This window comes from Mesoplodon bidens (assembly GCF_964165515.1).
Source record: "Mesoplodon bidens genome assembly, chromosome: 10".
NCBI lineage: Eukaryota > Metazoa > Chordata > Mammalia > Artiodactyla > Ziphiidae > Mesoplodon > Mesoplodon bidens.
The window spans coordinates 27,440,750-27,458,801 of NC_138172.1; the positions used below are offsets into that span (position 1 = coordinate 27,440,750).

The 18,052-nt window shown below is 41.9% G+C and overlaps 1 protein-coding gene across 11 annotated transcripts in view; it reads left to right on the forward strand.

Annotated features, from left to right (window-relative positions):
* The window catches only part of CADPS (calcium dependent secretion activator), a 478,170-nt gene that overhangs the window by 294,556 nt on the left and 165,562 nt on the right, over positions 1-18,052 (forward strand). For all 11 annotated transcript variants that reach the window (XM_081245095.1, XM_081245093.1, XM_081245090.1 and 8 more), the window contains exons 9-10: positions 5,392-5,458; positions 15,999-16,107. In XM_081245095.1, the coding sequence (XP_081101221.1) occupies positions 5,392-5,458; positions 15,999-16,107 (176 nt within the window). The remainder of the gene's footprint in view (positions 1-5,391; positions 5,459-15,998; positions 16,108-18,052) is intronic.

Sequence of the window (18,052 nt, forward strand, 5' to 3'; positions counted from 1 at the left end):
TCAAAAAACCCATGTTTAAGAAACATGAAGGAAATTACAGCAAGGTACAGTGTAAGTATAAAGCTAATAACCAGTGATAAAGAGAAAATCATAAAAGCAGCCAGAGAACAAAGAAATGTTACACACAAAAGAATAAAACAGTTCTTGTTAGAAGCATTGCAAGTGAGAAGACAGAGAAGCAACACCTTTAATGTACTCAAGTCTACATACGCAATGAAAACATCTTTCAAAATGAATGACAAAATAGTTACCCATGCTTCTTAAAATCCCCTTTCCTCTTCCACCTTCTTAGGTGTGCCATTGCTCTAGACTTCTTGTTTTCAAAACCATCACACTCCTTTCCCTTCCCCATAAGTCCCACTTATACCACTCATATTGACACAGACTCTCAAACAGAACTACCTAGACTGACCTAATTCAATATATTTAGGACTCCACTTTATTTCCCGTTGGCTTATTTTCTATAATTAGATCAATTAAATCAAGTTAGTTGATAGTGTTGTTTAAATCTTCTAAATCTTTACTGATTTGCTGCCAATTATTGAGATAGAGGTATTGAAATCTGACTATAATTGTGGATTTGTTTGTTTCTACTTAAGAGTCTGTCCATCTTTGCATCATATATTTTGAAGTTCCGTTATTACATGCATAAACATTTAAGATTACTGTGTCTTCTTGATGAATTGACCCTTTTATCATTATAAAATGATCTTCTTTATCCCTGGTAATATTCTTGGTCCTGAAATTTATTTTGTGTGACAGTAATAAATATAACCACTCCAGATTTTTTAAAAACCAATGTTGGCATCATAATTCCTTTCCCATCCTTTTATTTTTTGCCTCTTTGTGTCTTTAGATTTAAAGTGCATTTCTTGCAGGGAGCATAGAGTTAGGTCTACTGAGCACTTACTAGGGGCCAGTTACTGTGCTAACAACTTGACATGCATCATCTCCATCTGTCCTTACAACAACCAAGTGAAGTAGATCCTATGCTAACCCCATTTTACAGCTGATTAAACTGAGGCATGGGGCAGCTAAGCCTAAGGACCTAAGGACCCAGAATTCCCACCTAGGTATTTCCACCTTGAGTTTGAGATGTAACCCCTCAGCTAAACTTCGGCTCACTGTATTAGAATGTTGATTATCTATTCATAAATCCAGATTTCCAAATATCTGGATAGCCTGAAGAGGTAGTTGAGGGTCACTAAGGCCCACACAGGTAGATCTGTCTATGGAATGAAGAGCTGGAGGGGGGAAGCCACCTGTATGTCTACAATGACAGAATTCCATCTGCTCCAGGTACTTTTCATTCTGCTTAATGAGCGTGTTTCAACCTAAGAAAATGTAGAGCCAGAGCTGACTAGACAGAAACTGTACATGGTAGCCCTCAATTTTTCTTGTTTTTGACATCTGGTATGTGCCAAATTAGCAATAAATTCTGAGGAAGCCTCAGAGGGAAAGCCCTTCTTTCATGCAAATCAAATGATACTTCCTAAAGGAGGATTGTTCATTTTCCTCTGATCCCACTCAGCTTTCCCATTCAGAAGCCTTCAACCACAAGTCCTCTCTGTTTGATTGCAATAGCCATTCATGTTCTTAGTTCAAAAAAGAAACCAAAGTTTGTCATCTATAAGAGGAAGAATAGAATGCTGAAGAGGGCCCTCTGGAACCAGAGTGTTCTGGGTGTAAATTCTGGCTATGTCTTCACCAGCTCGGCGCCCTGGAGAAATTATTCGACCTTTCTTAACTTCAGTTTCCTCAGCTGTAAAATAGGAGTGATAACGTAATGACATACCGAGTAATAATTGCTTACCTTGTGCCAGATATTGTTCTAAGCACTTTATGTTTCATTAACTTCTTTAATCCTCACAGCAACACTTGAAGTAGGTACCATTATTAGTGTCCCCATTGTACAGATGAGAAAACTGAGGTAGAGATAAGTTTAGTAACTTGCCCAAGGTCATACAGGAACGGAAGCAACATAAGCTTAAGCAATGTAAGCTCCAGATTCAAGCTCTTAACCCTTCCAGGTGGGTATAATAAATTCACATAAAGTACCTGGCACAGCACAGAAGACTAGTAAGACTTCACGAGCAGTAGCTAGTATTTTTATTATGAAGGAAAAAATTAATGAGACCGTATGAATTACATTCTGTGGGTTCACGTGAACTCCTTTTCCTACTTCCGTTCTCATCAGTTAAAACTATGAACACTTTAGAGGTCGTAGCTGTATTTGTTGTTTTGAATCTCTTTATGTGGATTCAAGTTAAGAAGTAAGAAAAATTGGTAGTGGCGGCCAGAAAAGTACGAGAGTTACAGCCTTACTAGGCATTACTAAAAATAGAAAACTTTTTGCCCATTGTCTTTATTTATCTTTTAATTCATCTATTTCCCTATGTACATATGTCCAAGGAGATTTCTTGTCACATATTTAGCTATTAACTACTCGTAACCATACGCTTACCTCTGTACTCAAAGATATTTTATAATAAGGCTGATATTTATTGTTCAGCTACTTCCTGCCATGCCTCGTGCTTATACTTCACAAGCATCATCTCATTTAATCTCCGTAACCACCCTGCAAGAGAGGGACCATTCCTGGCCCTGTTTTCCAGAGGACCGAGTGGTTAAGCATCTTGTCCAACATCTCAGATTAACCACTAGAACTGGAACACTATACTCTTAATCGGCACAGACCAATAACCCTGTCTCTCCTTAGACCTGGCTGAGGGTTCCTGTTAGGTCCATTTCTGCCATGGATACATTTATATATTATTTCAAGAAGGTTAAGAGCACTGTCCAGGGCAGCTAGGTAATCCACGTAACCAGAGCTGACCATGTAGGCCTCGGGGCTGATGCATTTACCAGCCGTCCAGCCATTGCCACGGCCTCAGCCTCAGTCCAGCCACCATCCTCTCTCTGCTGTCTGCACTACTGTAACCATCTCACTGGTGTCCCTGCCTTCTCTCTTGCCTTTTCCATCTACAGTGCATTAACCACTCAGCAACCACTGGGATAATCTTAAATAGAAATATAATTGTGTCACTCCCCTGCTTAAAACCCTTCCATAGTTTCCCATCCTTATTTAGATTGAGTGTATTCCTGATCTAATTTGCCCATTAAAAGATCACTCTGTCTGCCATGTAATGAAAAGAGTTAGAGTGAAAGCAGGGAGACCAGAGAGGAGCCTGTTGCTGTGGTCTGGGTAGACATGACAGTAACTTGAATGGGGAGTAGCAGTGGAGATAGAAATAGATGGGATATATTTTGGGAGGAAAAAAAAAACAAAAAACTCAAAGAACTTGGCAGTGGAGTGCATGTCTCTATGCAATGTTTGAAACTCTCATCAGAAAGTTTGATAAAGATGGCTCTGGTTTCCCAAGGCACTCATAACTATCTGAAATATAGCAAATGTATACTGACCACCTACCATACATCAAAAGCTGTGCTAGGAATTTAGAAAGGAAAATTTAGAAAAAAAGAACAAGTTTCCTTCCTTCAAGGAACTCACAATCCAATAGAAACAATACATATGAAAATAAATAAATGATAGCAGTGTGATCATTGTAACTACCAGCAGAATTATCTGCAGGGCCCAGGAGGTGATGACATCACGGTAAGGATTCAAACTTAGGAAGAATATGAATTCTAACATAAGGAGCAGGGAGAAGGCATTCCAGGCACCATAACATGTGCAAAGTTATGGGGGTGTGCAACTTTATGGTGTGGTGAGGAATTACAGGTAATATAAGGCACAGAAGCTAAATTTAGAGAGTGAAGCATAGCTGGCAAACAAAGTCATTTTTAGGCCAGGTCAATATGCTCCATTTTGTTTCCATAGGCTAAGGTTTCCCTGGGTCTGTTCTTACCACTGATGATACACAAGATTGTTTAGTGGTATACAGACAAGCATATATTAGTTAAGCAGTTGTTATGTATTTTAATGTGTGTTATATAATATAAAATTAGTATATCAAAGCTACAATGTAAAGTTTCCTTTCAAAATAAATTTACCCTTGTTAAATAAGTCAATTTAAAGAAAAAAGGCAAGTAAAACATACAACAGATGGACCGATCTGGGATAAATCATGGAAGTGCAAGATGAGTGGTCAAAGTTGCGGGCTCCCCTCGTGTTAGTGGGGGAGACTCACTGAAGGAGTTTCAGCAGGGGAATTCATACATGCAGAGATGGTAGGATCCATCCCACGGCCAGGAGGAGGATGAAACTCATTCTGGTGAAATGGATTAAGAGTTTCCTCTGTGGTTTACCATGGCCATAAAATGTGTGCTGGGACTGAAAGAGTGGAGGTGTGAGCAAAGTAAGGAACTTGGCAGGAGGTAAAAATCAAGTGCACTTGGTAATTGAAGAATCAGCATGAGGAAGCAAAAGGACCCAGAAGACTCAGGTTCCTGGCATGAAGGTCTGAGTACTTTGGCCACCAGCCACTCCTACGAGCCCCTGAAATTTGTCTAACAGTGTACATTTTAATTAGGTGCAGTCTTCATTGTGTTCCAAAGCAGAAATTGTGTCTGATTCCAAGTGAAGTGGGGATTTGGAAGCTGTCCAGTTGGGTTTTGGTAGCACATAAAGCCAGTTTTGGAACTCGAGGATTTGATTGGGTTTGAGTATGACCAGATCTCTCTTCACTTGGTCCAATAGAGCTTGAAAACCAGCCTCACTTCCTTGATCAATGCCAGTTCAACGTGTATCAATCCATCAGGCCAACGGGGCAATTCATGAATGAATTAGTAACACTGATCATAAAATCTCCAGACAGCTTTGAAGTGTGCTTTTGTTGTTCTCAGCCCTCCTTTAACTAAATTTTTTCTGCATAAAGATTAATTTCCACCCACAGAAGAGCAATTCGGGGAGGGGGACGGGTGTAGGGAGGACTTTCTATGCCGACTTGAAACTTCCTTTCTGTAAGGTAACTACGTTTGCCGGAATTACAGCAAAAGCAAACAAAGTTTGCTTTGTTTACTAAAGGTTTTCCTGAAAGAGACTTGACAAGAGGTGAAAGAGTTGGACTTGTGAGATTTAGCACTCTTTTTTTTCTCTCCTGTGCAACAGCTTTCAGGAGTTTCCCTACCTGTAAGACGTTTAGCACATAAACAAATTAAGGTACAATGTAACATTTTCCAAGGTGTTTCCTGGAATCAGGCAAGGTTCTAAGTCAAGTCTGATGATGGGCCACAATTCCTCCTATAAACCAGAGTAAACCCTGCCTGCGGCTCTTCATTATTCTCAACCACACGGCTCCAGAGACTGCAATCTGTTCCCGAGCCCTGTGAATCTCCTTGTTTGTGAGCACCCAGCTTCATGGTAAAGCGAGTTAAACAGCTCACTAGCGCAAGCATTAATGCATCTCTGGTCTTTTTGCTTTCCTTCAGGTATTTATGGGCCATCGGTAAGAATGTCTGGAAGAGATGGAAGAAAAGATTTTTCGTCTTAGTGCAGGTAACTCTTCAACTCTAATATCAGTCTTAAGAGCCATTATTTTTAAAGATTCGATAGGATTCATTAATGTTTTTGATATAATTTACCTTAAGTGCACAAAGCTCAAGTGTTTAACTCAGTGAATTTCTATATATTACATATGCATGCAACCACCGTTCAGAGGGATACAGAACATTTCCAGTACCCAGAGCACTCCCTTCTGCTCCTTTTCCTTTTTGCATCACTTTCAAGTTCTAAAAATTAATGCATGCCCATTATTTTTTAATTCTAACAATACAGAAATATATATGAAATGTGGGAGCAGTAAACTCCCACCCCTGCCAGCAATGCAGGAACCCAGGGAGGGAGCAAGTGTGTGCCTGATCAGGGCAATAGGGACACTAACATTATTTTAGAAGAATCTGCTGTTTCTAAAAGCACTAAGGTAGTCATTATGAGAAAAGCCAGAATTTAGTTGGACTTTTTCCATCTTTTTCATTGTTTAGTAAGTTTGATTTCAAATCACCTGTGGAAGAGCCTTCCAGTCTTCTTGATGTCTGAAGCTTCCAGACCCCCTATAATTATGTTTAACCATCTAAATATATCTTTCCACATAGGCTTTTTTTTTTTTTTCTCTCTCTTTTTGCGGTACACGGTCCTCTCACTGTTGTGGCCTCTCCCGTTGCGGAGCACAGGCTCCGGACGCACAAGCCCAGCGGCCATGGCTCACGGGCCCAGCCACTCCTCGGCATGTGGGACCTTCCCGGACCGGGGCACGAACCCGTGTCCCCTACATCGGCAGGCGGACCCCCAACCGCTGCGCCACCAGGGAAGCCCGCATAGGCTTTTTTTAAATAATCAAACTCTTCATGTTGTTCACCAACTTGCTTTTTGTTTTTGAACACAATCATTGTAGACATTGTTTCATGAATGCACATATAGCTCAGATTCTAATACCTGTGGAATTTTCCTTTTTGAGGTACTTTGGGCTTCCCCAGTTGGAACTATAATTAACCATGCAGCAGGGTACATCTCTGTATATAAAGATGCAGGTGTAGATGTAGATATTGATGTTAATAATACATCAGTAATATATAAATAATATTATTGCCCTCTTCATTGTATCTTTAAGAAAAAAAGATTCCAGAAATAGTAATGCATGTCCTTGAAAATCTCCATGCCCCCCCTTTTTTTGGTTTGTTTGCTTTTTGCATCAGGATTTTTCAGTTTACAAAAGAATTTGTCATTGCCTTTTCTTAATTTGCAAGCTCCACCAGAGCATGTGAGCTATAATTCAATTTGTCAAAAGTTAATTTATTCTGTACTCTGAAAGATGTCACAAAGTGAGTCAACTTGTAATTTAGTGACTAAAGGTGTTTACTGGGTTATTGTGTTGGCTATGAGCATTGACTAGTATTTTGAGCACTACGGATTCTGAAATCTCACAGTAAAAGCAGCTGCCTCTTAGTCTAAATGGCCTTGAAAGTTCCACCAACGCTGAGCTTCTAAGGCTACACCTTCTACAGATCTACTCAAGCTTCTACTGTGTCTCTAAGGCAAACAGCATCTGTCTGGCTAGAAGCAAGAGGTAATCTTTGCTTTCATGATCACTATGGGGTGCAACAAAACCTTAAAATAAATTAACCAAAGGAAAACTTTGGAATTATTCCCAACCATCCAAATAAGCCACAGCTAAGTGATGGAAGACATTTCATTCAGAGATACATTTCCTCAGAATATCAGCTAACCAACATTTATTGAGTACCTATTTTGTGAAGGGTACATTGATAGGTCATAGAGAAGAACTGGGAGACCTGGTCTCTCACTTTCAGAAAAGGATCTCTTACAGTTCTTTATAGGCAAATAGCAGAAACAGACTCAAGGTAAGTCAGGTTTAAAAAAAAGTGTATTAGAAGGCTCTTGTGGTAGTTCATAGGATTGGTGATAAAAGCTAGTACCCAGAGTAGTTCCAGAAATCCAGGTCGTGGGAACCATGGCCAGTGTCATTGACATGGCTGTAAGGCAAAATCAGCTCTGACCGTTTTCTGTCTTTGTGTCTCCACTTGAGGACCAAATCTGAGAGAGGGAATTGGATTGGTCCAGCTTGTGTCACACCAGCTTTTCAGAGGGGCAGACCATGTTGCTTTGATTCACAGTGCCACTGAGCTGTCTCCAGTGCAAAATCAGCATGCCATTACCAGAAAAAGAAATGGATGCTGAGCAGGCAAAAACAGCTGATATCTACCCTAAAGAGAGCATGTAAGTGGAGAGACAAGACACATTAAAAAAAAAATACCTAAGAATAAACGTACCTAAGGAGACAAAAGACCTGTATGCAGAAAACTGCAAGACACTGATGAAAGAAATTAAAGATGATACAAACAGATGGAGAGATACACCATGTTCTTGGATTAGAAGACCCAACATTGTGAAAATGACTATACCATCCAAAGGAATCTACAGATTCAGTGCAACCCCTATCAAACTACCACTGGCATTTTTCACAGAACTAGAACAAAAAATTTCACGATTTGTATGGAAACACAAATGATCCCGAATAGCCAAAGCAATCTTGAGAAAGGAAAACGGAGCTGGAGGAATCAGGCTCCCTGCCTTCAGACTATACTACAAAGCTACAGTAATCAAGACAGTATGGTACCAGCACAAAAACAGAAATATCGATCAATGGAACAGGATAGAAAGCCCAGAGATAAACCCATGCACATATAGTCACCTTATATTTGACAAAGGAGGCAAGAATATACAATGGAGAAAAGACAGCCTCTTCAATAAGTGGTGCTGGGAAAACTGGACAGCTACATGTAAAAGAATGAAATTAGAACACTCCATAACACCATACATAAAAATAAACTGAAAATGGATTAAAGACCTAAATATAAGGCCAGACACTATAAAACTCTTAGAGGAAAACATAGGCAGAACACTCTATGACATAAATCACAGCAAGATCCTTTTTGACCCACCTCCTAGAGAAATGGAAATAAAAACAAAAATAAACAAATGGGACCTAATGAAACTTAAAAGCTTTTGCACAGCAAAGGAAACCATAAACAAGATGAAGACAACCCTCAGAATGGGAGAAAATATTTGCAAATGAAGCAACTGACAAAGGATTAATCTCCAAAATTTACAAGCAGCTCATGCAGCTCAATATCAAAAAACAAACAACCCAATCCAAAAATGGGCAGAAGACCTAAATAGACATTTCTCCAAAGAAGACATACAGACGTCCAAGAAGCACATGACAAGCTGCTCAACATCACTAATTATTAGAGAAATGCAAATCAAAACTACAATGAGGTATCACCTCACTTCAGTTAGAATGGGCATCATCAGAAAATCTACAAACAACAAATGCTGGAGAGAGTGTGGAGAAAAGGGAGCCCTCTTGCACTGTTGGTGGGAATGTAAATTGATACAGACACTATGGAGAACAGTATGGAGGTTCCTTAAAAAACTCAAAATAGAACTACCATACGACCCAGCAATCCCACTACTGGGCATATACCCTGAGAAAACCATAATTCAAAATGACACATGCACCCCTATGTTCATTGCAGCTCTATTTACAGTAGCCAGGACATGGAAACAACCTAAATGTCCATTGAAAGATGAATGGATAAAGAACATGTGGCACATATATGCAATGGAATATTACTCAGCCATAAAAAGAAATGAAATTGAGTTATTTGTAGTGAGGTGAATGGACCTAGAGTCTGTCATACAGAGTGAAGTAAGCCAGAAAGAGAAAAACAAATACCGTATGCTAACACATATATATATGGAATCTCAAAAAAAAAAAAAAAAGGTTACGAAGAACCTAGGGGCAGGATGGGAATAAAGACGCAGACCTACTAGACAATGGACTTGAGGATATGGGGAGGGAGAAGGGTAAGCTGGGACAAAGTGAGAGAGTAGCATGGACATATATACACTACCAACTGTAAAATTGATAGCTAGTGGGAAGCAGCCACATAGCACAGGGAGATCAGCTCGGTGCTTTGTGACCACCTAGAAGTGTAAGATAGGGAAGGTGGGAGGGAGGGAGATGCAAGAGGGAAGAGATATGGGGATATATGTATATGTATAGCTGATTCACTTTGTTACAAAGCAGAAACTAACACACCATTGTAAAGCAATTATACTCCAATAAAGATGTTAAAAAGGAAAAAGAAAGATTTAAGATGAAGATTTCAGATGCTGGAATTAAAAAAAAAATTACATCAAAAGAGGCAGCTCTGGATTATGGGTGATTCTCCCCTTTGCATGCTTCTCACCTGGCAGAGCAGCCACCCTTACAATCACTTGTGGTCTGGCCTCCCTCAGTAGACCATGTGCTGTTTCAGGGTCAGTTCTGTTTCCAAGTCATCTAGGTGTGCTTCCCTCTGTACCCCAACACGCGCGCGCGCGCGCGCACACACACACACACACACACACACACACACACACACACACACACACACACACACACACACACACACACACACACACACACACACACACACACACACACACACACACACACACACACACACACACACACACACACACACACACACTCCAGCTCACTGTCTGGCATGGCCATTCAGGAAGTGTTCACCGGAAGAAAGAAGGAAGAGAGAGAAAAAGAGCCCAGGCAGTGCTTCAAGTGGTTCTGAGAAAGGAAAGATTGTGTGACCTAGAGACTGGCTGGTGACACCTTCCAAGAGGAAGTGGGGTAAGTGGCCTTGTCATGTAATATGGAGTCTCTCCTCCCGCTGAGGTAGCCAGTTACTGGACACAAGACTTGTCTATGACAATCTTTGAAATGATGAAGTACTTAGGAGATGTCACTGACCTCTTACTTTGGGAGAGATTTTAGGGGAGAAAAAAACTCTTCAGAAAAAAAAAAAAAGAGGAATTGTGCTGAAAATATTAGTGAAGCCTTGTCTATATGATATATACTGAACCCAAAAGAAGAGAATGATTGTTCTAGGCCGTGTGACTGGAGCACAGACATTTTAGGGCCTTCACACTGAGCCTTCTACCAAGAGAAGATAAGAAGCACTCAGTAGCTACAAAGCAAGCTATGTGCTCACTTCTGAAAATCAGAAAAGGGCATCCAAAGCCTGTCTACAGCTCATCATTTTTCCTACAAGGATTTCATGAGAGGTTTCACGTACATGTGATTCTCACTCACTTGAAAGAGCCCTTGAGGTACACTGGGGACATGCATCCCCCAAATTAAACCTTCTGTTTCAGCCTAAATCCAAAGTCTCCATTACACCTTCAGTGGCCTGCAGAGGTGATACGATAGCCCCACCATCACAAAGGTAATGGGGGAACCAGGAGGAAAACTCAAGTCTTCTGTTTCCATTTTTGTCCTGTTCACTACAACAGTGTCTACAAGCAATTTTGGTGGCCTACCTAGAAAATACTGCCTCACTTTTAGATTCTTCTCAATTTTTCATCTCTGCTGTTTAAGTGATCACACAGGCACTCTATCAAAATGATAAAGAACAACTTAAGTCCTTTGAAACAACCCCAATGCCAACAGAGTTGCAGGAGAGAAGTTCCAGGCCCTCAGTCCTGGCCTAGTTTAGGGAAAGCAAAAATATCCCAAGTTGCTTGGAAGAAAGATGGCAGCTCAGGCAGTGACCATAGGCGCCCAGCAGCTGCATGCAGTGTTGAATCCAGTCTTACGTACAAATGATTTTCGGTTTCTTTTAGCCACCACACCCTTCCACTGAAATGCAAAAGTGAAAACAGGAGAACCAGTCTGGTCAAATAAGGGGAAGGGTGAGGGAGCTGGGGAAGAAAGCAGATTCTCCCCATCCTGCCACCAACTCCCCAGCAGCCTCAGAGGGATCTCTGTGGGACAGTGTAAAACCACCACATAGGAGTTATATCTACCCAAGTGACTTACTGAATGTGCCTTTCTATTCAGATGCTGGGTTTCATGGAGTGCTTTTTATAGAGAGCTGGTAACACATAATTTCCAACGTGATTATGAATTCCGTTAGATTTAATACAAGGAAGATTGTTTGAAAAGCCTAAGAAGAACACATCCAACACCAATCTCCTCAAAGTTCATCTCCCCTCCCACCCCGGCTGTCTGTCTGTCTGTCTGTCTGTGTCTCTCTCTCTCTCTCTCTCTCACACACACACACACACACACACAGAAAGAGAGAGTCTACATTTCTGTCTGTAATGCAAAACTATTAAATTCTTTCTTAGGGAGATTTCCTTTTAGAGCTACTACCTTGGGGAACCAAAGATAGTTATAAATGGGCTTCCTACTAACCAAGGACAAAGGCCACCCTTAGAGGGGTTTTGAGCCAAAGCAGCAATTCCCATGTTTAAGGATCGAGGCTAAAATGATGATGGAAGTGACTGGAGTCTGCCCTACCAGCTCTGAAGGGAATGAAACAGTTACAGGGTGTGTCTGTGCCAGAGACTTCAGTGTTCCTACACAGTGTTCTCCAAGTATGGCCCTGGACTGCCTGCACTGGGTGTTTTTTAAAATGCAGAGGGAGTTCCCTGGCGGTCCAGTGGTTAAGACTCCGTGCTCCCAACGCAGGGGGCATGGGTTTGATCCCTGGTTGGGGAGCTAAGATCCCACATGCCATAGGGCGCAGCCTAAAAATAAGTAACTAAGTAAATAGAATGCAGATCCCAAGGACCATCCAGAAGCGTCTGATGCACAGAAGACTCTGAGATGGAGCTCAGGAATCTGTATGCTTCACAAGCAGCCCAGGAGATACTGATGCAGGGGGTCCGTGACCACCTTTGGAGAAACACTGCCTCGGAGGTCATTGTCCCTTTTAAACTGAAGTCTCCCATTCCTTTTCGACCACACTCTCTCAGAGTTTATGTTCTCCAAGGAACTGAGCATCAGAGTAGCTAAACAGATGATTATGTGCAAATGGCATGACAAAGCCTCTCAGCTGTGTTCCTTGAACTCCCAGTATATGCCCTCTGAACACGGCTGCAGGCCCTAACACAAGGATTAAGGAGAAATGGGTCCCCGGCACCCTGAGTCAAGACATTGCTGGGTAAACTCGTTCTAAACCCCAGGGGCCATGGTAGGGAGCAAATATGTTGATTACCGTTGTTAGGAACTGCGACCAAACCAATGTTAATGATGAAGGTGCCAATTCCACGAGCTCCACCCTGAGCTCCCCACCTTGGGTGTGGGAGGAGAGGAGTGGAAGAAGCCAACCCGTCATCCAGACCAGGTTAGAAAGCCTCACCTCTATCATCTTTTTCTTCTAAAATATTTTTCTTCTGTGCCCCAGAGATTTCTGTACTGTGCTAAGGACAAGTCTTATCCCTATTTCGCATTGGAGGAAACTGAGGCTGAGACTGGTTAAATGACTTGCTCGAGGTCCATGGCTCATAGGCAGCCTATGTGAAACCTAACATAGGCCTTCTGATTCCAGATGTCTTCCAGGACACCAAGCACTGAGATGGCACTGTGCTCAAGGAGGTTTATACAGTGTCCTAGATACAGTGTCCTAGAACTCACACACCTTGCATCAGTTAGAGACAATGTGGTCCCTAAATCATAACCTGTTTCGGATTCCCTGGAGATAATATAATGCACCCAAATTCTGACCATTCCAGTTTTCAAAAAAATCTAAATCTGAATGAGATGAGATATTATCTGATAATATAAAACACCCTATAATACAACAGTTGTCGCCCAGAAAACAACATTAAGTTAACTATGAAAGTGAATTGTAAGGCATATAATGAATGATTTATAACTGAATGAATGTTCATTCTTCCCACTCGACTTCACAATGGCCCTGAAGGGCATTTGCATTTATGTTCTGTTTGTAAATGACAACAATCAACCCGAATTAGCTTAAGTTTTAGAAGAGGAAGAATTATATTGGTTAGTTCATTAAATTACTAATTAACTAAAGAGTTTTCTGGCACGGCTAGGTCCAGAGCTTAAACAAAGTCATCAGGACTCAGTCTCTCTATCTGTACCATCTGTTGACTGTGCTTTCATCTAAGCCGACTTCCCCCCAGGCCGACTTCCCCCCTCAGGCAAGCTCTCTCCATGCAGCAGACTCTGGAAGGTCAAGGCTTAAAACAGTTTAGCAGCTCCTAGACCCTTGCTATTCCCTCACACTTCAAGCTCTCTAGAAAATCTGAGGCTCCCTCCAACCTTGCAATAATTAGAAATGTGCAAAAACAAATCATTTCTTCTCTCCTCCTTTTTTTCCTAAAGTAAGTTGCCAAATTCCAGATTAAAATGGTCCTAATAAACCAATTCGAGTTCTTTTGAGCCCCAAGTTTGCCCAGAACAACTTCAACAGTATCACCAGAAGGGGGCAGCAACATACAGTGCTCCAAGAAGCAAGGACCTGAAATAGAAAAAGGAAAAGTCAGAAAGCCCCAAGCATGTAGTAAGAGTAAATGCCTGAATCTTGAAATAACAGCCTTCTGTCATGATATTTCTCTGATCTCAAGTAAGTGTCTGCAACCGTCTATTTGGCTAATCATCATGTTAACAAACTATATCATCTCCATGTTGCCAGAGAGGTAAAAAATCATTGCAGAACTGTTCCAGCAATGTCTGTGTTCACTATCATGCCAGGGGGTGTGGGAGATAGGTTGTCCATGGGATCAGTAGTGGATTGGAGAAACATGTAAATTTGGGAGGGAGAAAACCTCTTTATTGGATGGTACATACTCATTTTTCTAGAACCAGTCAGACTCAATTAGTGAATGCCCGTTACATGGTTGATTTTGCTCATGGCAAGGGGAATATAACCAAGGTGTATGACTCCCTAGGCATGCCTTCAAAGGATTTGTAATCTAGTAGGCAAATATACCTACTCAGCTACTTTGTATTAGGATATTAGTGCCCAATGCATGGAAACTGCTTATGTAAATGCATAAATTGAGTATTTGCTAGGTGAGTGTCACACACGGTGTGAAAAGCCCTTCACTGCTCGATTAATCCTCCAGCCACAATAAGACACAGGTAAAATACAGATGAAGACTCTGAGTTATATATATGACAGCTTCTGAGAGCTGGGAGGGGGCCCCAGGCCTATGTGACCCCACCCAAAGCTTGCACTCTTAAATCCTCCTTTTTAGAAGAGGATGTTATTTGTTGTTCTGCTGATTACAAAGCATAATACATGTCCACTTATGAACATATTCTTAGGGGCTTTATGTTTCCCTTGAAGCCCATCAAGACCTTGCAATATAAGGAACAGATTCTTCAAACTATATGCGTGATCAAGGAACCCACGTCGGGCAGAAGTTTTCATCAGGAACCAACAGAGGGCAGCAATAGATAAATCAACCAGTAAAACGTTCTCCCGTGGACTCCCTTTATCTTGCCACTGGGACCTTCAGGCTGAGGACTGTGGGAGATGTGTGCAGGCTTTGAGAGCGCCAATTTCTTACCATTAAAAAAAAAAAATCAGACCCATGGAGAAGGAGATAAAAAATGTCCCCCGCCAGGATCAAAGTTCACTTAGTAAATGTCTGTTTTAATAAAGGGAACTAAGAGATGAGGGATGTGGCACTACTTCACTAAGACATTTGACATCCGTGGATGGTAAATATGCCCCTGAGCTTTTAGCCTGAAGCCTGAAGGAGTCTTGCTCTCCCCAGGGCCCCTTGCAGACAAGCCAGATGTAGAAATGCTAAGTATCTGCGCTGGGTCTGGATGCACCGAGGCGACAGGGACCTGAAGGCTGGCCTGCAGCTGCAGAGCCCGCGCCCAGCACTGACGTGGGCGGATGCCCGTGTGGGTTGTGAGGGCCACACCAGTGACAACAGCCGTGCCGTCCGGGGCTGAGGATGGCTCTCCCATGACTGGCACCTAGAGATCAAGTATTCATTGCTTGTGACAGCATGTCACTCCTGCACTTGTCTGAGATGAAGGGAAGACTTTTCAAAGTGACCAAAAGCACTCCTTCAGTGGGAAGGGGGAGGGAGGGATGATACATGCGGCTCAGTGCTGAGAATTGGCCTGCAAAAAGTAAAATACTAAAAGAAACGGAGGGCATAAATAAATAAATGTCTAGTCCCTAACTGCTGACCGAAAGGCCTGTGTCAAGTCTGAGAACTTGACAATCTCAGCCAGAGCCAGGGCCATAGTCATATTAGGTAAAAGCTAAAAAAATTGCTGCTATGCAACCAGTTTTGACCTACCCAAATGTCAATTTCATGTAGCTTAGCCCAATTAAAATAGCAGCAATAATGATAATAGCTAACTTTTGTCAAGCACTTCCTAAGCATCAGGGAAAGATTCTAAATGCATTCTACTTATGAACTCATTCAGTCCACACAATAAGCCAGTGAGAAGGTAGGTTCTCAGATTATATCCATCTACAGATGAGGTAACAGGACCAGAGAAGTCTTTTAACTTGCTCCAAGTCACACAGCCAGGAGGTGGAAAAACTCAATTTGAACCCAGCTCCTGAGTGCAGGTCCTCAGGGGAAAGGACAGGCTTGAACATGGAGAGTTTTTTTCAAGGAAAATGGGCTCTAGGGAACCAACCTCAGAATCTGTGCTTTTCTTTTTTAGGTGAGTCAGTACACGTTTGCCATGTGCAGTTACCGGGAGAAAAAAGCGGAGCCTCAGGAACTTCTCCAACTGGACGGCTACACTGTGGATTACACGGACCCCCAGCCAGGTACCCGCCCACCCGCTAGGCTGTGAACCCTTAAAAATCTCCCCCTTCCTTCCCAAATGAACATTCAACTAGCATTTTCTGGGCACTTCCTCCCTGTTGGACACTAAGCCACCTGGACGAGTAAATGCCATTCCAATCAAGGGCTTTGTTTTGACTCAAAGGATCCTCATAAAACCAAAATGAAAACAGAATACGTTTTTCTTCTATGTAGCTGTGCCCATATCAAATTTGTACTCCACCCTAGAATCTTCAAAAGAAATTCCTGAAAAATAAGTCCTACATGTACACCAAGGACTTCGTGTGTGTGTGTGTGTGTGTGTATGTGTGTGTGTCTTGTTCACCAGTGATGTGTGGGCTTGGCAGGTATTGCATCTCCATGTCCAAATAAACGTGCCCTGTGCGTCCACATTTGTTGACTACAATTCAAAGTTAGCTGATGATACTTGAAAAGAAAGTCCTCCCTAAATGTTTTTTTTCCTAAAAAGACACTAATCCACAGTGTAGACATCCAAGCTCCTCAACCTTATGTAACTAAGAACCACACAAACGGTAGTATTTCTCGTAAGTTCTACATTGCGTGAGTTCCACATCCTGCCCCCTCACACCTCTCCCCCCACCCATTTTATCTCTTTCCCAGAAAAAGATGAATAGAAATCCGCCTCAAGGAACCTTCAAAATGGGGGGGAGGGGTGGTGCGAAATCATTTCAGCATATTAATGAGCAACAGGCACCAACAGCCCTCTCCCAGAGAAGTTTATTTTTATGCCAAATCTGCACAAGGAAAGCATTTCCAACCATACTGCATTATTTGGCCCAAAACCTTTTTTTCTACTCCCATATTGCTCTTCCACATGCAACAAAATACACATAAAGGAAAAACAGAGTCTGAGAGAAGATGGGGTGTTAACCTGGAAAGGTGTGGCTGGGAAGACTTTTGGCCCAGCCCACTTAGGAAAATTAGCAGTGGGCTTCAGAATCCCAACCCGGAGCGCTTTGGACCAGCCCCGCCTCCTCAGACTTCTATAGATAATTAGCATCCTGCCAGAGCACAATGATAGAGAGCTGACCACGTAAGACATAAAGACTCTGCCTGGAAATCCCTCCTAATCAATAGAACCTACAAGTTTGAGCCAATTTCATGCAAGAACTCATGGAAAGGATGTGGCCCCTGTATTAAGAAAGCAGCCCTCGTGGCATTCTGTGATGGTTTGTGGTCTCAAACCATTGAGTTCCCTTCAAAGAAACAGAGTCCCTCTTTCCTAAGACCTACATTTTAAAGTGGGAGACTCAAGGACCAATATGAGAAGGAAAAGCAATACCATCTTATGACACTACCTTCTTTTAAGCCAGTTTACTATTCCTTTCCTCTATGTGATGGCATTTGGATTTTACCACAATCCACCAATTATATGGGACCCGGGTTATCATCTCATTTTGTAAAGGAAGAAGAAGCGCTGGGACTTGGGGTCTAACCCATCACACCCTTTGGCAGCTGCAGTAAAACAGCTCTGTGTACAGCTATAGCAAAGCTAGAGTTGTTATTTTATCATACAAAAGCGGAATTCTCTTCCTACAGCGGGGAGGGCAGGAGTGGGGAGAAAGCTGTTCTATCTACATGCAAAAGGGGTAACTGCATATGTATTATAAAATCTTCTCCTCTTTTTTTCACATTGATCCCATGGGATACAATTTATAAATTCCTTTACCAAGGATGTCAATGGAAAGTAAAGTTATTATGTTCTTGAGAATAATAAGCAGAATCCTCTCTGCCTTTCCATGTGCCAAGTCCTAGTTATTTTCAAAGCAATGTTTGATTGAAAATGGAGATTCAAATACTCCCAGTCGTCATGAGAAAAGTCTAACCCAGAATTTCTTAAAGAGTGCTTATGGAAAATAGGAGTTCCTGGACCCCAAACCTAACCAAGAACCAGAAAGGGGAGGACAG